This window comes from Bactrocera oleae, chromosome 2 (genome assembly GCF_042242935.1).
Source record: "Bactrocera oleae isolate idBacOlea1 chromosome 2, idBacOlea1, whole genome shotgun sequence".
Taxonomy (NCBI): Eukaryota; Metazoa; Arthropoda; class Insecta; order Diptera; family Tephritidae; genus Bactrocera; species Bactrocera oleae.
The window spans coordinates 88,963,781-88,985,616 of NC_091536.1; the positions used below are offsets into that span (position 1 = coordinate 88,963,781).

The following is a 21,836-nucleotide window of genomic DNA, read 5'->3' on the forward strand; positions in this document are numbered from 1 at the left end:
AGCTTGTATACGTCATATATTTTACAATGGTTTGCCATCCGTCTAACTAACAGTCCAAACTTGCACCATTTTAATTGGATTTTAATAGACTCGCGCCTTTTCCACTGAACGAGCCGCGTATTTTTGCTATTCTACAAGTGAGTAAGCTGCACTTCTCACCTGAGCAGCTTCCTCGCGCACACAATTTTTGTTCCCAGAAGCAGTTCTCATAAAGCGACTGTCATATAATTCTTCGAGACTCTTCGAGTGGAATGGCATTCCGCTCATCCTATAGCAGTCACTTGCAAAAAATTAAATATAAATTGAATTAAATTTCATTCGTTGCTGTCATTTCGATTCCTCATCATTACAAAGCACCGTTATCAACAACACCTCGCTTAAGCTAAGTTATATATTACTGACTTATATAAGGTGTCTTAGCCGGCGATACTGGAATGTTAGCGCTTCTTATTTGTATAGATTTAACACTTAAGTGTTATATTATTTGGTGGCTTCTAATGATTCCTGAATGCCGATATGTTGCACTGCCTGCATGTCGAGCATTTTCAGCTATTGTTTTGGATTAATTTATTAAAAACAAGTATTCAATCTATCTGAAATATATGAAATTCATAAGAAGTTACTTTGATTCATAATGAAAAACATATGAAAATTTGGAATTTTTTATGATTAGCAGTGCTTGCAGGAATCGATAGCAGTAAGATTTCTTCAAAGTTGGTAAAAATTATATATAATATGTTATATGGTTTCTTCCTAAATATAGGCATCATTTTATAGACAACATAAACCTAAAGCCTACAGTTGGGATCTTAGTTCAAATAATGGTCGTGGTGACATTTGGCGTTGAGAAGTATGGCATTTTTAGGGGATAATACAATTAAGCGCTTAGTGCAAATATTTTCTTCTCTTCCTAAAGAATAATACTTGTAAAATTTAGAATTCTATTACATTTTGGGTATTCTTTATTATATTATATAATGATTATATTGTTGAAATATCTACGAATCATCCTGTAGACCTGCGCTGAGTATCAATGCTTTTTTGCTTTTCGCAAATTATAAAAGAAAAGAACTGATAAGATTTTAGCATGAAAAAAGAACTGGTAAGATTTCAGCTTGAGAAACCTACAACAGGTAAATTTGGTTTTCTTGCATAACTGATAATTCTAGCTTTGACTAATGTCAGTGGTCTCTTTTCAGCAAATATAACGAGAAGTTCCAGTTAAATGGGAAGCTTTCGATGGTCACACTTGTTTATTCTTAATTTTCTGGTTTTACAACTGCGTACAATATGGCTGCCGTCGATTCGCCATTTCTATACAAAGAGTTGATTAAGTTGTTCGATTTGCTACTCTCTAATGCTTCTTGAATTTGAGACAGGTTTTATATAATTAACATTATATATATGGCATTAATATGGAAATAATAAGAGATTAAGAATTTTTCATAATAATCGTGCTTCTCATTCTGCATCAAACAAAGAAGCAGTTTGCATTCTACACGATCATGTTATGCAGCAAGACATTCTTACAACAATGAATTGTTAGAGACTTCAGAGGCATGAAAAGGGGCTTGTAAAATTACAAGTATCTTCACATAGAGACTCCACTGTACTCTTACATGTACTTTAGTGTGATTTGGCGTGTTGGTTTCACTGGCTCACCACTGGCTTGACAGTCTAAGCTGTCGCTATCAAATTACAAAAGCCTCAACAGCGAAATGCTGTCACATAAAATGCGGGGTGAAGCGTTAAAATTCCAACGGCCAGCGATTTATGAATATCTGCTGTCAGCTATGTGTGCACAAAGAGTTGCAGTGAAAGAGGAAAGAGGTAAAAAATACTTAAAGTTTAAAGCGCCTGCTGGGAGTTCAGGAAGTGAATGCTTTAGGTAGAAACTGGCGAAAAAATTATGGAAAAAGAAAGTTGTGCGGTGACTTTAACTTTTCTAACATGAAAAATATGTAGTTGGGTATGTGAGGATAAAAGATAGGCACACAAAGAATTTCTACCGAAGCAAAAGAATTGATTTTTTCTAGGTATTGTTAAGTATATATGTAGGTACTTATGTCTGTGCGTTTCTCTGCTATGCCAGTTATGTGTCAACACCAATGTTTCGTATTGATGAATTGCACTTAACCTCACTATTTACAAGTTTGAATAAATATTAATAACGCAATGTTTACACCAAAATTATAAGCGCATGTTCAGTCAACTTACTGCTGCGACGTTGGTTAGATAATAACGTTGCACCTTCTCGTAATCCAGGGTTTTGGCGACAGTCACCTGCGAAGATAAAAGTGTTTGTTATTTTTTCATTAAAAGCGCATTATTTGGCTCAAATAAATTTGTATTGATATTTATATTAAATGCTGACGAATCAAAAATCTATCGATTCTTACGTTTGAGGTGTGTTGCATGGTAGATATCACATATTGACTCAGCGCATAATAAAAATGTGTATGTATATATGTAAACATATATAGATATAAATGATTTTGGTATGCAATTAAATTGATTGCATCGATTACTGACAAAGAATGACAGTGGAAGGCCAACATATTATGTGTGTTTGTGTATGTACATAGGCACAAGCAGCCATGCCATTCGCGGCTGTATGAACAACAACGTACGCAAGTGGTTGTCTATCAGAGTTGTAGATAAATTTGCCTAATGATTGAGACCACCAACGCATGCCACATGACTCTCAAAAGGTATGTGCATGGTTACATTTAAATACACAACTAATTGTATGTTTGTTTTTATTGCAAACATATACATATATATTATTTTTTTATTGTTGCTGGCTTTTGCATTCTGCGATTTTCTCGAAAATTCATAGATACAAATGTGATAAGATTTATTACCTGCATTCACAAGGCATTACCCTCCATAGTGCTGCAGTTGGGTTTATCTTAGTTTGGTTTTGAGTTTGAAATTATTTGCTGTTAATATGCATTTATTGGTTGCAAACATTCAAGAACTTTTTATTTTATTACCAATTTATTCATGTGAATTGATTTTGAAATGGCAATATTGATTTAAAGGCAACACCTTTTAATATGTACTTGATTGTACTGAAAACTGAGCTATTGTTTGTGGAGTTAATAAAAACATTTACACATAGAAATATATATATATATATACAAGTATGATATTGTGTATATTATTACAAATTGTTGAATATTTTATAATTGAATTTTCCAGTTATGCAGCTTCTGCCGAAAGCTTTAATGGAACATTTTACATTTGAAAAAGCTTTTATACATTAAAATGAGCAAAAAAAACTAATGTCGAGTTTCTGAGTTAAAATTAACCTATATACAGAGAAAATATATACCTACAAGAAAAATTAAGAAAAAATCACACTAAGATATATTTTTACTAAAAAAAAATTATGCTCTTCCAGAATACGCATGGTAAAAAATTGTATACTGAACGGTACAAAAGTTATGATGTTTTTAATGAAAGTAGATTTTTGCTGTTTTTTGATCAAACGTATAGGTAAGCCAATACCAAAATTTTCATTATGGACGACAACTGGCAATTGAGTAGCCAACCACAATTTTTTATTTATTATCCATTATTCTAGTATTACAAAATTTCAAATTTTGACAACTGGCCTCGATTATTCTTGAGTGTTATACTATAAGAAAGGATCGTAGGGATAGATTATACACCAAATATGACGTGTGGTTAATATACAGTTAATTGCTTTGACATATAATATAATATAATGAGTAATGTCCCAATTAAACGGTTATTCTGTAAAATGCAAACTCTAAATTATTGTCTGCGTTTTGAAGTATACTCTGATCTGTAGGACATATATGGAAGTATACCGAAATCAATGATCATACACAATATAAATCACTGTTTAGGACATCGATAGTAGACCGGAAATTATATAGTAGTAGTCGCCTTGTATAATAGAGGGATAATTCTTTATTCTTTATTACCATATTACAAAATATTTTCAAAATCAGCAAATATTTTTTGCGTATATTTCGGATCTATTCCCAAGTGATTTTTTCTCCTTCCTAGTTCTCTAAAACATGGTCGATAGAAACAAATTTAGCGATATTGAAATGTCAGTCGCTGAAACAGAGGCGCATTTTAAATCAAAGACAGATCGTAATACAAAAATTGTACTGAAGAGTTGGAAGAACCCAATAATCAATACACCGTAATCGTTGTTAGTTAAATTGGTTAAAAATTTGCCAAAGAAGTGTTTTTATTTGAAACGATAAAAAATGTTCAGGCTGCTTGCTACATTATTAACATATTTATATATTCATACAAGTACCATATGTAGCACTTCTACGGGTATTGTAACCTATACCAATAATGTCAGTGTCTATTGTAAATTCTTCGTAAGATGGTCACTGGCATTCAAACGGGAATTTTCAACTCGTAATTGGCATATGTTAGGTTATGATATATAGCTGTACATATATACAACAACATTCACCAACAACAACAATAGCAATGTGAAGGCATTGTAGCTAAAGGCTTGTGGCCGCAGGCTTAAAGCATTACTATGCATAGCAGGTGGAGCAGTTGTAGAAAATTACATGTTGCCATTGCAGCAATTAACATAAATTAACTCGGCTTGAATGGCAAGTGAAATGTGCGTGGCTGGCCATATTTGCAAACGAGAGCAGCGCAGCATACTGTCGGCTATACGAGGGCACAAGCTTATGCGAAATCGTTTTGAGGAGTGCGGCATGAAGGGCCGTAAATGCTTAAGTGGGGAGCATAAATATTCAGCTTTTGCAGTAAGAAGTGCCAAGTGCTGGCACAGAGTTGGACTTCAGAATTTTAAAAGCATAAGTTATGCTAAAGTTAGTGCGACGCAGACTGTAAGACGTTGGCCATGGAGTCAACGAGTGTATGGTATTTGCGGAAGCTGGACATCATATGTATACACTCAATGCTACAAAAACTTATGTTGTTGTATTATATATTAAGTACAGAGGTAGTGTGAAGAGTCAGTGACTTTTTTTACTTATAGTAATTTTTTTATATTAGTTAGTTTTACATCTGACTTTCTTTTCTTCTTAAAAAACTTTAGATGTGTGTCTCGACTTAAATTTAAAAACGAACCTTTAACTTAGTTGGCAACTCTATACAGTGAAATATTGTAATAAATAATAATATTTATAAAAATTATTTTCGATTTTTTTTAAATCGTTTATCGGCTAGAATTTTCATCTTCCTTGTCACAGTAAATACACGAACCAATGATCCAGCGAGTGGTCTATCGTTCCACTAAAATTATCTAACTGTAGATGTGGATGTATTCTGAAAGTCGGGGGTGGGATAATGCTGCAGGCATATCTGTAGAGGTTAGAGGCTAGAGTAGAACTCTTCGTGTCTTGTCTGCTACAATTACTCTAACTCTAAACTAGGATGTATCCTGGGACCATTGATTTTTAACTACATGATGAATTTTGATAAATTTGTAAAAAAGAAAACCTTTATCCCATTTTAGGCAGTTGGATTGAGATTTTTATTCATGCTATGAAAATTAGCAATATCAAAAACAATATTCAGAAAACTGCCATGCCCATTTTGCTTATGAAAACTCTACTATCGGGATATTGATTTAAAGAAGGCATCTGAAGGGATACGAAAATATCTATACAGAAACAAACTTATCAAACCACCCTCGTATTTCTTCATTCATATCCATGTTGATGGAGCCATTGCCGAAGTATTCACATCCTGTCTCTTTTGTTCGCTTTGGTGTAGGACCACAACACTCGACGCACATTTAACAGCAAATCAAGTCATAGCATTAAGTTTGGAAGAATGCCGGCAAATGCCAATAAGCTAAATAGATGATGATGGCAGTACGCTTTATTTGGTTGTGCGCTGCAATTTAGATGGAAGACTACTTAGCTACTAAGACGACAACGCCAGGCGCGTGTAAAAAAGTAAAAGCGAAATAAAAAGAAAAAACACTTGTCTATTCAATATTCCTTCCAACTAAGCAGACTAACTTAGGCCCATGAAAGGGACTAACTATTTGAAATTTCTAAGCTGTTTCTTAGACTTCTTGGAATATTTGTATATGCAATTCTGCCAAGTGTTTGATTATTTTCAAAAGCAAATGCAAAAGCAACTTTCACAAACATATTTACACATATACACATATACGTACTTACATACAGATACATCTATATATATTAGGGTGGAACGAAAAAAAATTTCCTTAGCCTGAGGGTACAATCTGTAGATTATAAAAAAGGAAAATTTTTGGCCAACAAAAAATTTTTTTTTAACACCACACACTCAGTTTTAAAGTGAATTTTCGGGTTAAAATTTTTTTTTCGTAAAAATTTGTTGATAAGTGTTCTAGAAGCTGTGGAGAGTCCTCTTTCTGGCCAATTAAAATGTGTTAAATTAAAAAAAATGTTTGTGGTTATTATTGGAGTTTAAAAAAAAAAGTCTTAATGCTTTCCTTAAGCGTTAAAATAAATTTTGAGTCAAAAACCATTAAAATCGGTATATTTTATATAAACGTGAAGAGTTTAAACCAAATATTTTTTTTTTTTGTCCAAACATTTTCTTTTTTCATAATCTACTGATTTTACCCACAGGCTAAGCAAAACAAAATTTTTTTTTTTCGCTCCACCCTAATATATATATATATAGTTCTTTGTATATAAAAAACCCATTTCTAGTTGCTGCAGACGATAAAAGTAAAGAAAATAGATTGAAGAAAGGAATAAATGAAGAGAAACTCATCGCAAGTACAACAACACAGGCTAATAAGTTGCTTCTGGTATTAGCAGCAACAGGATTTTAATTGGTAACGAATCGTGGCACAATTTCCAAGAACGTTGATACCATAAAGATACACAGACACATTGAAAAAAGGGTACAAACTTTCAAGAAAAAAATTAGCATCGTCTCAGGGGATGTTTTGCAGAATTTACTTGCCCAACTTGCGCCTGCTTTGGTCTGCCACCAGCTTTGTCGAACAACAACTTTGATTTGGTCCTTTGTCACTGTGCCACTTTGTTGTTGTCGTTGTATGTTGACAATGTGCGTTGCTGTCTCCGCTGTCGTCTTGGTGGCGCGCCACAGCATCAGTAGCAACAAAAACCGCGACAGAAAGATAGAGGAATAGACTTGAATTGTTAATTTCAGCGCGACCGCATTTGGTGCGTGTTGTTCATTTATGTATTTATTAATTAGAATCTTGTGGCGCAACACACACGCGCGCAACTCTGTACGCACTTGTACATATGTGTGCGCAAATATTTGACTTTTGTATATATTATATGTTTGCTGCCAATTTCAGACGTTCGCTCTTTGCCTGTGTGTATGTGGCTATGGATGTGTGCGTGTGTGTCGTTTTAGTTTTCATTTCGCCGTGGTTATTAGTGACTCATTTAACACACAATTAGCCGAACGAGTTTTGCTTTGATTCGGTATTCGATGTGGGCACTCCGCGCTATCATTTATCGCCCCGTCATCTTATGCTATATTTGAAGACTTATAGGTAAGTGCGTTGTTAGAATCTCTTATTTGCCTTAATTGGATACATTAGTAGATTAGTGCCTATTATTACATATTTATGTGAAATGTTGCAATGCTGCCAGAAAATGCGGTAAATTTGTCATGAAATGCAAACTATTTAGGTTAGTGGGAAGTAGTGGCTTATTTTTATTCGGTGTTAGAGGAAGTGTTTGCTGAGTATATCTACCGCTTAGAATTCTTTTAGGTAACAAAGTAGTTGAAGGGGTTGATTTATACCTTTAGTAGTATTGGTGCTCTTAGAGAAGGATTATAATCAATATTTTGATCGCTTAAAGTTCTACTTATTAGACTTTCCGGAGTTAGACTAAAAATATATATAAAATTATAAAAGTCTCAGAGTACAATTATAACCAACTGATGGCTGATATTTTAGAATTTTAAAAGAATATATATGTATATTCATTTTTTTGATTCTAGCCTGACTTTAGTAAATTTGAATTCTAAAAATAAAGAGTTATCCTTGAATGCCTCATACAAATATAAAGTATATGATAATCAGCGCTGAATAAAATAGTTGGCAAAACATTTAATCATAATAACTGTGACCTAGCAATGAACTAATTTATTCCAATTAGCACGCAACTATTCGATTATAACCTCTGCAACTGCTTTAAGACGAGCACCTACTTCCGATGAATTAATGGATGCCTGAGACTAAAAGTTGACAACTAACAATTTTTATTTGGATTTTGGTCAAATCAAGCAGGTCGAAAATGTTGTCTTCTTTCTTAAAATTTTTAATGGAAGGAAAGAGAAAATTCATCTAAAAGGCGCACTATTATTTTATTAATACTATAAAAATTATTTGAGTTGATGTTTTTAGAGAAATCGTATAATAGTACATATCCTGAGAAGAAAAAAATGAATATATTCTTTACGGTTATAAGCCACACTCCTCTTTTAGAACTTCAAAGCAACATAATCAATTAAATACAAAATTATATCTTTTCTGGCACAATAAATAAATACATTTGCAAGCACTTAATTTTTTCCAAATATGTTATTTTATCACATTAGCTTTATTTATTTGGCTGCTTGCTTTCCACATTCTTAAGTGCCAGCTAATTTGCATTTTGTTCAAAGGGTGATGTGTGGAATGCCACACTTCACACATGCATGCACATGCCACCATAAATTTGCTATAATAATAAAGCCACCAACTGCTAAGAAAAAATATATTGAGATATTTTTCATATATATGTAAATTCTCATACAATGTTCAGGGAAATCAATGATTTTGTGATATCAAGTTTCTTGCTTTTTGCATATTTATATGCATATGTATGTGCGGTTGCAATATGTAACATATTTGCAATACGTGCATAAATTAAGCACATATACAAACCAGTAGGCATATGCTTAATATGAAAACACAAAAAAAGTCTGCTGGTGACTTTTAAATATGAAAAGTTTAGGAATATAACCTGAATTTCCACTAAAAGTGCACACTGAAAAATGTTTGGTATTTTTTAGTATAGCTAACGGTAACTCTAATTTTACTTCAAAGTTCTTGATCCAAAAGCAAAAGTAAAGTCAAGGGTGGTTTAGGTCTCACAGTTCAAAGCGCTTACTACGCCTTGCATTTGTTGTTGTATGTGGTTTTTTGCATTTTAGGTAGCGGTTACAAGTTATGACGGCTTTTCGAAATAAATCTCTGCTTGTGAAGAAAACATGTAAATATCTACAATGTACATACAAGTATTAGAGCTAAAAATAATAGATATAAAAGGAAAATTGTTAGCACTGCAACAGTTTACAAGTTATATTGCAAAAGGAAAATATAAAAAAAAAAAATAATAAAAACAAATTTATAAAACACTAAGCTATTTGAAACTCACACGCATACAAAGAATTACGTGAAATTTGTCAGTTAAACATTTTATTTGAGATGCCAAGCATTTTGCGATTTTAATAAATGGAAGAAAGAGTGATGACAAAGATTTATGGAAATGATTGAGAAAACTAAAGATTTATTTTTTAAAATTGTAAGTTAATTTAAGAATTTTGTTGCTTTAGTAAAAATAAGTTTATGAGAAATATTACATGCTATATAGTTAAAATTTGCAATTTTTTTTGATTTTCAAGAAGTCTCTATAAATACCTTGAAATTTTAAATTTATTCAAACAAAAAGTTTGTTGTACAATTGAAAAATAATAAAAAATAAATTGAATTAAATAAAAAGTAATTAAACTAAAAATATTTGATGAAATACAATATTTTTTAACACGATATTTAAGAGATGCAAAATTAGTACTCTAAAGCTTCAGTTTTTGAGTCAATATGATCATTATTGAAAATTGTATCCTTTTGATATTGCAACATATATTATATACGTACATAACATGTTTTTAAAGTTTTAATGTTTTGAAAAACCGTCTTGATTTCTACACGCTTACTCGTAAGTCATACTTAAAATTCACAAAACTGCATACAACAATAAAAAATTCACGTGGTAGCACTTAAAACTCATTTAATTTTTCTGGTTTTACATTTGAATTTTATTTACGATATTTTCACATTGTTTTTCTACATTTTGGTGTATATCATTAATAAAGTTAACATTTTTTTATTTAATCAGAAGGTAAAAGCTATTAAGAAACATAAAATTTGCCGCTTCCAAAAAATTTAGTATGGCATAAGAGTGAGAACACGGTTATATTGGATATTCTTATTAAATACTTTAAATTTTTTTTATTTTTGTGAGTCTTTATTATTTTATTGTTATAAATGCATATGGAAAACTAAATTTAGGTTTTGAAAAAAAAAAAATGTTAAAGTTTTCCTAAATAAATAAATTGGAGTATATTTTATCGTTTGCCACTAAAATTTGCTTGCAGAATACTATAGATAATAAGCAAACCAGCTTAAAGTTTACAAACTATGTAGCAATAATTGCCATATTATTTTGAAAATACCTCTAAGAGCAAACGGCTGCTGTGAGACTTAAGACACGAACTCCTAGTGAATACGTTGGTTTACAGTGGCTACTCTTTCACACAGATTAAGGCATTCATTAAGAATTATAAGTGTAATAGTCATAACGAAATGTGGTAATCGAATAGCTGCAGATGCATTAAAAAGGCAATTTCAGTTTAGATTATTTCTTATAAAGCACAAAAGCAGGAAAATTGCAGCTGAGCAAAAGTATCAAAGCAAACGATTAAGGCCTTCACAAGGAGATAAACAAAATTAATTAGTTGTGTTTTTAAACCAAAACGAAAATATTGTACACTCCTGCCTACTTAGTTGTTTTTGGCTTGTCTGCCGTTTCATTTTTTAATTAATACTAACTGCCGCCACTCGGTAGTTAACAACACCTCATAAACTACCGCTCACAAGATTGCAAATTTGCATTTTTTACATACTGCTATTTATGAAAGCTAACAAGAACCATACGAAACATGAAAAAAATGTACATTGACACAACAATGTTTTATATGGAAAAATAATATTTTTAGCCACAAGCGGCGCGTGAACTGCAGCTCGTAATCAAAACCCACATTCCGCCACATATAATTAAACACTTATAAGCACTAAAATGTGGAGTTACTTGCCGTAGACAGAGCGGATAAGTGCATGTTTGTTGTACTAAATGAAAGTGAGCACATTTTGTGCATTTTTTTTATTTTTATGGGTCCATGTTATTAGAGCAGTTAAGTCGATATATCTGCTCTGACTCAGATAAAGTACGCGAAATGCATAAAAATTTAATTTTGTTTATACAGAAAATGACTAAGCAGGCTGAAGTTTGATTTAAGTAAAAGGAAACTGAATAATATGAATTATTATAAGAAACAAGCGAACTAAAATTCATTTTTTTTTGGCACAAATACGCATATAAACTCGTACACATATATTTTTTATAACCATATATGTAAGTATACAAACCCTCACATACTTAAACAGATCAGTATGTGCGAGTGTGTGCCACTTTTCGTGCGCTGCATGACATGCACAAATCAAAGCGAGTGCGAGTGTGGGTCACGTGCATGCAATAATTTTAAAAAATAAAAATGGAAAACACTTTATGAGACACCTCAGCGCACTTCAAGGTTCGAATTGAAAGTGTCTTAGGTAGCAACAATTTTTATGAATAAAATAAAAATATATTTGTTTTAGTTTTACACGACCAGCAGGAGTTCAAGTTCATAAATATATATACTTATGTTATATAAATTATATACATACATATTTAAACACTTTTTGAAAATAATTATATGGTAAAATGGACTATGAAAAATAGGATACTTTTAGTATAACTAAATTATTTGATGGTAAGCGTTAAGTAAGGGGAAGAAAAAGGCAAAAAACGAAAAAACAAGAGAAAATTAAATAATCAAATAATTTCATTTTTGAATACAATTTGATTGAACGCGCTTGTAGTATGTTGAACTGACGTAGTTACTGGAAAAAATGATTGTTTTTGTTAAGGAAATTTATCAGTAGCATTTTCGAAAATTTCCGGAAAAGGTAATAAATTATTTTGTAAAGATTTTCGCAGACTCTTACAGTCATGACGAAGGCTTGACCTACGAGAATAGAAGTTGAAACGGGAGAAAATCGTATGTTAGTTTATAGTTTCGGTCGGTTACAGCTTTAGACCCCCGCCAGAACTTCTTATAATCACTAAATTTATTTTTTCATCTCGACCTCAACATTTAGCAAGGTAGATACTTAGAATTTACTAAAAGTTCTTTCATATATAACCTTACTTTATTATCCGCAGTTATAACGAAAGGCGACTATTAGGTGACCAGAAAAACTTTGGCTTCAGTTTCTCAATAAACTTTTCACTATTGTATACAAATATATACATAAATATTGATATGTGTACCATATATTAGTTTACCATCAAATAACCTCATATAAATAGTTCTATGTGCAAAAATAAATATGTTTATGTGTACCACTAAATACAGCATTGCTTTATGACAGTCAAAGCCGCTAATGCCACTAGCATTTACAATACTACCTGCAAATATCTTTTGCTTCTGTTGAGAGTGGATGGCCATCGTAAAAACATTGAGAATAGTGATGTAATTTGTAGCAAAGTGGCTACTTGTGCCACAGCCAAAGTAACATTTTCCAATTTTATGGAGGTATTCATTAAGAGGCAATTATGTGCTTAATTAGTCGACTGACAACATGGGCTTATAAAACCATAAAATAACTGTTGATGCAATATTTATCACATTACAATGAAGGTATCAAATGATACATTATAAATATATACATATATACGACAGTCCAAAGCTGTTGTGAAATCAACAAAGTTTTTTGGAGGAATTATAAAGTTAGTTAGCATGCTTTAGAAATATTTGCTATTAAAATTTCAGTATTTAAATATATTTTTTTATGTAGCAATTCTCATAAACTCAATTTGTAAATTATTTTAATATATCTTTATGAAAATATTGTTTGTCAGTAAAATCAATTCCTTTAAAATAATTTCCAAAATTGAGTCTAAGAGTGGGTGGCCAAGCATTACAACCATATATTGTAATCAGTAGCGGAATAAAAAGGAGCTTAGTTGTAATGTAGTATATTTTTGGGCACCCTTTAATTTTTCAAAACATCTATTTTCATTATTAAAATTTTCTAGATTTTTCATCAAAGTTTGTGAAACATTTTATGAGTTACAGAGCATTGTAATTTTTTAAATTATATAGAATTATTCATATTAGGCTAGCCTATTCATCTCTTGTATAATTAGGTTTACTTTCAGGCGAACTATTGTACGAGCAAATGACTTATTATGAAAACAAGATATTTAGAGCGCTGAGGTTGCTAAAATAAAGGTAGTACTTTAATTTTCAAAAATTACAGGAAATATATATCTCGATTACCTTGACTCTGTTCCAATCTGGAAAGGATTTTTGAATTTATTTATCATTTAAGAGGCAACAGTCCACACAATATTTAATGTTATGAATATTCTACGTCTCTTAGACATTATTTTGTTAAAAATCGGGCATAAAATATTGTACCGCAGTGCATATAACGGTTCTTTGCAAATTAGTATGTAATATCATAATAAAAAATAAATGATGTACGTACACAGGATTCGAAAATTATCCCATCAAATTCAATTGCAGCTAATGATAGTATAAAAACTAATCTCAATCAATTAGACAGGCTTCTTCTAAGAAATAAGAATACTTCAGCAACCTGTCTTTCTCCCTTTCTCGCGTATCAAGCTGAAGAAACTTGACTCTAACGACTACCGTTATTATGCAAATATTTTGTCTTCAAACGTCAGCCGCGTCATTTATGAATTAAATAAATTGCACTCAATAAATAACTAACTAAGCAGCTGGTGTCAAGAGCAGTCATGCAGCAGCCAAACCCTTGTACTGTGTATTATGCACACTCATGCTTGTGTGTGTGTGCTAGTGGCGAATAGCGGTACATTGCATTGCCGAGCTAATAACTTAATTTGATTACTGTAAAGTATTTATGAATAGCGCAATTTGCTTTCAAATGCGCGATTAAGATGGGAGTCGCCAGACACAACAACAAAAACAACAAACAAAATGGCGGCAGTAGAAAAACATAATAAATGCAAGGAGAACAGCAAAAGTCTTTGCTGAAAAAAAGTTACACTCAACTTGTAATAATCAATTTCCGCATGCTTGGTTGTATGCAATAAGGAGATGGTGTGCGTGGGGCACAAGCGGCTAACAGGCGATAGCCAGAAGATGTTTACGCTCGCTGAATGAAATGTTTGGGGCCAAGTTATTCCTGTTGAACGGGATTTGTGTTGACAGCAAACGAACTTAAGAACATTAAATGGCTGGGGAGAGAGGAAGGAAAGGAGGCCGGAGGGGATGTGGTGTAAGCACATTTGATGGACAGCTCTTTGAAATGGTGCCAACAGGTGCTGCTGCCAACAGCCGATTGATGTATAACAGTGCAACGTGTTGCAAATTTTGTGCAACAAACACACATACACACTTTGAGTGATTGTATGTGTGTTGCCCCATATTTGTTCAAGAATGCAACGTGCATTTTTGCGCCTGTGGGAAATTAGTTTGCAACATGCGACCATAAAAAGCATTTGTTTAGTCTTTTACAATTTTTTTTTTGCACAGAAACGATCACGAAAATTGGCTGGCAAGATTAGGAGTACGACGAAAATGCATAAAAACAATATTTTATTAAAATAAATCTATAAATAATAAAGTAAACTCAACCACCATTAGCGGTTGTCGTTCGTGTAGACTTGCGTGTCATGCGACATGCTTCGCCAGCAACATGTTGCACATTGGCTTCATTAAAAGCAACATGTTACTAAGTACTTGCGCCGACTAACCGCTACAGCAACTACTCAAATCAACTTCAAAGTGCGCCAAATTGACAACTGTCCAAGCGACTGAGCGACCAAGGGGCGAAGCGTTCGGCTGGCCGCCATTTAATTAACAAAAGTACGCACAAAATTAAGGCGATTTTTTCGTTTAATTTTTGCGTATGAACTTTGTTTATGTCGCAGCGTATTTTGTGTTGGTTTTCTTTTCACTTTTGACTGCTGTCCGTTGAGCGAACAACTTGTCTACATAATTGATTGCTCTGGCTGCGTTGCCGGATTTCTCGTTTGCTTGTTTGCAACGTGATTTACTTGTTGTTTGTGGTGGAAATTGACAGTTGCTGTGAACTACGCTAAACTGTAGAAAGCAACTAGTGGGCATTCGAAAAGTGGTTGGCAACATTTAGGTCGTAATTGCCGCCCAAAGCGTGGGCGCAACATTGCTTTGTGTTTGTAATGGTAAGTACATATGTAATGTCTATATTTATACTTATACGTGTGTTTGTATTTGGATAGGTATGCATGTTTGGAGTAATCTTTGATGATGACACCCTAATGGGTGTACTTTTGTCGCTGCTTGTTGGACAGTCCGCAGCACTGGATGCATTATATAAAAATGAAATAAGAAATTTGAAAAAATATCTTTAAAAAACAATTTATAACGATTTCATCATTTATCATTATCATCGTCATCATGACTATCATTATCATATTCGTCCCCATATGGTTTCCGTAGTCCAAGTGATTTAATATAACCGTTAACGTCATCATAATCACCATCGTCATCATCATCATCATTATATTATCATTAGCATCATCATCGTCATCATAATCATCACCATCATCTTCATCATCTTCATCGTTGTCATTATCATCATCCTCTTCATCATCATCATCATCATTATTATTATCATTATCATCATTATCATTATCATCATCATCATCATCACCATTATCATTATCACCATTATCATTATCATCATCATCATAATCATTACCATCAACTTCATCATCGTCATCGTCGTCATTATCATCATCCTCTTCATTATCATCATCATCATCATTATTATCATTCCCAGCTCGGTAATAAAATAGTACGAAGTCATCTAGAGGGATTTCAAGAATTTTTAACAAATCATTCACGAAAAAGAGCTATCTTCTGTTTGGATCACATAGAGATCGCATATGTTATGCTTTTGACTGATGTGAATAGCCCATGTTGTTGATCTATGACTTTGTTAGATTCCCTTTAAAATAAACTATGTTGAAATAGTTAAAAAGGAAAACTGTTGACATAAAACCACAATTTTAACTTTTTCATATAGCTATGTTTTTATTTAGAGGGAGATGGAAGACATATGTTATGTCATGGTTTGTTCATCCCTCGCTTGGAGTGAGCATAACTTAAACATAATAATTTGTAACCGATAATAGATAACTAGAAGTTGGTATCACCGAAAGCGAGTGAATATATCAATAATTTTCTTTAATCTTAAATTTTGAAAAAAACGGTGCATATGTATATATGTATAGTGTATAAAAAAACTATTGAAAATAATATTTTTCTTGAAGAATTTTTTATGCAATCTAGTCCTTTTCAATTCCTAACTTAGTTATTACTATCTCTTAGTGACACTATTTGTTGTACATAATTGAAAATTATGAATTATCTTCAACGCATGCGAAATAATGCAACCCACACTCAAATTTTGTTGTTATTTTGCAGTTGTTGCACTTATGTATCTTAGTATGTGTACATGCAAAATAATTGATCGGGGCAATGCATTGTTAAGATGGCCGTTTAATAACAGCAACATAAAGTACAATTAGCACAAAGAACAAAGAAACAAAAGCAAAAAGAAGGAGGGACTGAAATGATTTCGCATGTGAAACTTCTGACAGCTGATACGTTCGTTTTGATGTTACTTTGCTTGCATGTCTGTCAATCAGGCAGCTGTTCCCAGTTGCCTGTTGCAAGCACCGATGCAGTTGTATTTGCAAACACTATTAAGCGCAGTAGAGGGTATATATGTGAGTATTTATGTACTTAGTGGTTAAAGTAATTGATTGCTTTATGTTTTTGTGTATATTTGAAAGTATATAATTTGTAATTTTTATTTGGAAAATTTGTTGTGTAAAAATAATAATTAATAGTTTCATAAAAAAGCTCAAAATAATAAAATTAAACAATTTACGTATTGTAAAATGAGTAAATATTTAGTGGTATTATATAATCGAAAAAATTATCTAAAAATGCGACTGTAGACTTTAAAAACATAAAATCATAACTTAATGGCCTTGGAACTACGGCAGTAATAATAGCAAGCTGCTCACTGTAGTAAACTTTCATTTTATATATATTTGATTAAGTTTGAGTTATAAGTGAAAAAGTGGTGTCTCCGTTTTTCGAAGTTGGCTACCAAAATCGAAATATTTGTCTTCTTTTTCCGTACTTGAAGTTGCTGCCACATCTGTATATATATATATATATATATATATATATATATTTAAGTAACTTACCAATAAGTAAAACTGTGGGCATCATATTTTAATGGTAAATACCGTTTTTCGGTCAAGCTTACATGGTAGATTTTATATATGGGGTAAAACTTGGATCTTCGAAAAAAAAAACATTTTTAGGAAATTCTATTTCCCATGGCTAACATGAAATTTAAGAAAATATATACCAAATATATTTACTTCCCCAAACTGTAAGGCATCGTTAAACATTGAGAACATATAGGAATTTCTAAATCTAGCTACGGTTTCAGAAAATTTAACCATAACTAAATAGTTCTGGGCCTTTTATGTAGAACAACATTCTTTCGAAATCATGATCTAAACAGCAATGTCTCTATATTACTATAGTTGAATATATCAAATATGATAGTTGCCCATGATTGGAGACAGGTGCTGTCTTTTTGTAGAAAAATCTAAGAAAAATCTAAAATCTAATTTTTAACTTTTTAAAGACATGCTTTAAACATCTTTACCCAGAAGTTGATTGGATAATAGTAGAAGGTAGCCACCATTTTAAAAATATGTAGTTCGATATATATATATATATTTTCATTTATCTAGTATTCGTTATAAAAACCATACTTGTGTACTTTTGATCAGTTGTTAGCTCATAAAACTATTTAAGTTTATTAAATTAAACTTATGTTGTCTGTCTAACGGTATTTGTGTACCAAATTTTAATGTTACTATAACAAATCGTAATTAATAGGCGGTAATTAAAAAAAGTGGCCACTTTATTTAAAAGAATAGCCATAACAATATTTTATGTATGGTTTACTAGAATACTTTATTCGAAACGAGCTTGTCGCTTAAGTCTTTTGAATTTTGCAAACCATTTCAATTTCGCATAATTGTTACAAACACACATGCAGTACAGCTAACGTCAATATTAACAGAGTTAACTGGAGAGTCGTTTAAAAGCGTGATAATAACAACAACAACGCCGACGGTAGCACCACTAACAAATGTTTGCGAGCATTTATGAGCAATTCTTGTTGGTATTATTTGCAGTTTAAAAGAAATAAAAGTGTGCGTGGGTGCGAAAAACCAGTTGCGATCAATGGAAACCACCCACCAGGTTGGCGAACTTGACTGCAGTGTGCAATGCGAGTCATTTACCAGCTGAAGGGGACGCTTTAAGCAAGCGATAGGCTGTGCGGGAGACACCTTGCCTTAGAGCTAGGCACACTTTATTGGTGGCGTTGCCACGGTGATTGTGGTTTTGTGATTCTAGTTAAATCGGAGCAGATTTTGTTGTTGTTGCTGTTAATGTTATAGATCGCAAAATATAGCGAAGAGAAGAAGGAAAGCAAATATAAATTTCGCAGCGCGAAAATGCATTTCTAGCAACGTCATGGCGAGCCGGTGCGGATTGCGGAAAAGAGGCAAATTAAAGCAAAAACACAAACAAATATGGTTTTTCGTAAAGTTAAAAAAGTTGTTAATTTCCTTTTTTCGCTTTTTGCCACTACTTCTACATACACACATGCATATACCAATGTACGCTTCTTTAATGTTACTTCTGCTTTGTTGTTAAATTTTTGTTTTTGTAATTTCATAGAGATTGTTCATTTCTTACCTCCGGCACGGTGACCTCATAGGGTGTGTTCATGAAGCGCGGCGCATTGTCGTTGACATCAGATACGCGCACAATAATCGGAATGCTGCGTCGCTTGTTGGTTGCGTTGCGAATTGAACAGGAGACCTGTGGTGCAGCGAAATGAAAAAAAATTAAAACAAAATTAAACAAAGTAAAAACCAAAAATAAATAAACACAAATAAAAGCGCTCAATATTTTTAAATAAACAAAGCAGGCAGAAATAACCGCAGACACATACGCACTCACTCCCAAAAGTGAAGCACTTCGTTGGTGGTTTGCACAAGTGGAAGATATGCTTGAGAAATTGCAGCACTGCACGCCAAAGGGCACAAGTAAAGCATAAAACGCTTGCATATTTCTGTTTATTAGCTAAGCGTTCTACATACTTTTGTTGGTGGCTCGCGCATTTTGTGGCGTGCAACTGTAAAACTTCGCCATAAAAAAATTTGCATTTCACCAAACAAAATCTCACAGCGGCAAGCCACCGCGGGCTTTTTTCATCTACACATACATACAAACACACATTTTCAGTTGCACATCCCACCTACTTGTATATATAATACCGCAAGCCAGCCGCCTTTAGCGCGCTGCATCGCGTGAACTCACTCGTACACAAACATACTCTCAGACTCACGGATTCACACACATGCTGCTTCACTTTATTTTGAGCTCAGCTTTGTTCTAGTAGCTTAGCTTGTGGTCGCTTTCGTGCGCTCACCTGAAAGACAATGTGACTCAGATTTTCCTCATCGCGATCGAGCGGCTGCAGCAGCTGCAATTTCTTGCCGTCCAGCAGGAATGTCGGATTCCCCTTTGGGAAGACTAGATCCAGTGCAATTTCCGTGTAGGGATCACCGTAGATTGGCAACTCCGGCGGCGTGGTTTGTTGGCCAATAACTGTAAATACACAAATAAACGGTGCAGTAGCAGTTAGTGAACAAACAGTAAGCGTTAATACAAAACAAAGAAGAATTAAAGAAAAAAAGTGAAATATAGTGGTAAAGATGCTAAGTTTGCAGGCTGGACGGCTTACGGATTTATTTGAAAAAGCAGTTAAAACTTTTGAAATTAAGAGATATTATAACATATTCACGATGGACGTGAAACACGACCTTCTTACGTATGTTGTTTCTCTTAAAAAAAGTGCATGAAAAAATAATTTTTAATTTGATTTGCAAATGGATGTATCCCCGTTATACCTTAACTAAAATATGAATTTTTTGATTAAAGTACTTCAATGGAAGAAAAGAACTTGTTGGCTTAAATAAATCACATTTAAATTACTCTTGTGGTAATTTGAAGTCTATAGATCCAACCCAGCTCAAGTCGACTTGAGCGTTTTTTTGTACCACAATTAATGGTATTGTACACAATATTTTATGTTAAAAATGTTCGAATTATTTCCCAGAAATACTTCATCTCTATATAAAACTGTTGTAAATAATTAATGCCTTTCCGGTACTTTTCATTAAAGATTAAGTAAAAATGAGGAAAAATGTAAGGAAAATCGCAATTTGAAACTGTCGCAACTTATTTTATTTGAGCAGAATATATCTACAGCTGCGCCATCTGTCGATCCATATGAGTTGTTCAGGCTTGAATACAGCACCATCTTGCGGATTTACATAAATATGACCCAATTCAAGTAACAATAATATCAGCAATTTGACCAAAAGTAAGCGCGATTCTCTCAAATGCTTTCCATTTCGACTTTGAGGGAACAACATATGATTTCTAAATACACCATTTCATCTCATGTAGGGTATAGTGATATAAACCCAACCACAATTTTATTCTTCCTCCTTCTTTTGAAGATGCGTTTATGAAGAGGACGATTTTAGTGCAGTCGGCATTACGTGAATTGGGTATTTCATGTACTCGTGTTTGTTGAGTTTCCACCCCCAGCATCAACGAGTGACCATTACCGGCGAAAAAAAAAGACGGCATACTTGTTAATATGCACTCAGGAGTATTTGATGGGCCATAAAATATGCGAAAGCATCGGTACCAGTGAGCTATTAATTCGACTACATGAACTTTAAGTGCGTGGTACAGTTTTGTTGTTCGCAAGCTTAGCAAGATGTGTTTGGCGCTGTGCACACATGCGGAAGTTATTAAAATCCTCTCAAATTCTTGCCTCATGTTGAGTTCTTTTTTTTTTTTAATTTTCCCAATTGTTAAGCAACATTTGAAAGTGTCTTACTTTTAGTACGATTATATGAGTACTTAGTCGAAATAGTTCAGCATAGTAGGGAACTAGGCAACATCAATGGGTAAAAAGTAATAGATAACGAATTTAATTTGCAAATTCGGGTTCCAAAGAACCCTTCTTCGGTTCGTTAAGCTCAGATTATTTCTTCGGACTTCTGTATACAAAACCAACTTACTATGAAATGGAGTAAAGAGTTTTTGTTCAAAAAAGGGTTATAGATTCTTAAGAAATTGAGTTTTTTAACAAGAAGTTAGTCTTACGTCAGTCATCACGATGTGATTAAATTTTCATATATGCCAAATCATACGGGATCTTGGAAGCCATGCGTATCATGTAAAGGAAGAGGAATTTTTGTTCATCACTCGCTTTTTTAAGGTCTTCTCTCACTTTTATCAATATGAAGCGGATTATATTTACAAACAATGCCAGTCAACCAATTTCAGCTTAGTGGTTCTCTATACCGGTTCTTCCAGCGTACTGTCTACACTGCAGATTTCGCTTAGTAAAATAAAGTTAGGATCTTATATCCACATCATAAGAGCTCAATTGTTTAAAAATGGTAAGACAATGCTTATTTATAATTGAAGCTTTTTTGAGTTAAAAAATTAAATAACCAATTAGTATAATTTGTTGAATACAGTTTTTGAGTGAT

General features: G+C 33.0%; 2 protein-coding genes across 3 annotated transcripts in view; both read right to left on the bottom strand.

Annotated features, from left to right (window-relative positions):
• LOC106624824 (cadherin-99C-like) overlaps positions 1-21,836 on the bottom strand; it is a 388,115-nt gene that overhangs the window by 288,224 nt on the left and 78,055 nt on the right. The gene's annotated exons all lie outside the window — the stretch shown is intronic.
• LOC118681661 (cadherin-99C-like) overlaps positions 1-21,836 on the bottom strand; it is a 383,201-nt gene that overhangs the window by 9,904 nt on the left and 351,461 nt on the right. Inside the window, exon 8 of the mRNA XM_070105966.1 lies at positions 2,218-2,283. Coding sequence (XP_069962067.1) covers positions 2,218-2,283 — 66 coding nt within the window. The remainder of the gene's footprint in view (positions 1-2,217; positions 2,284-21,836) is intronic.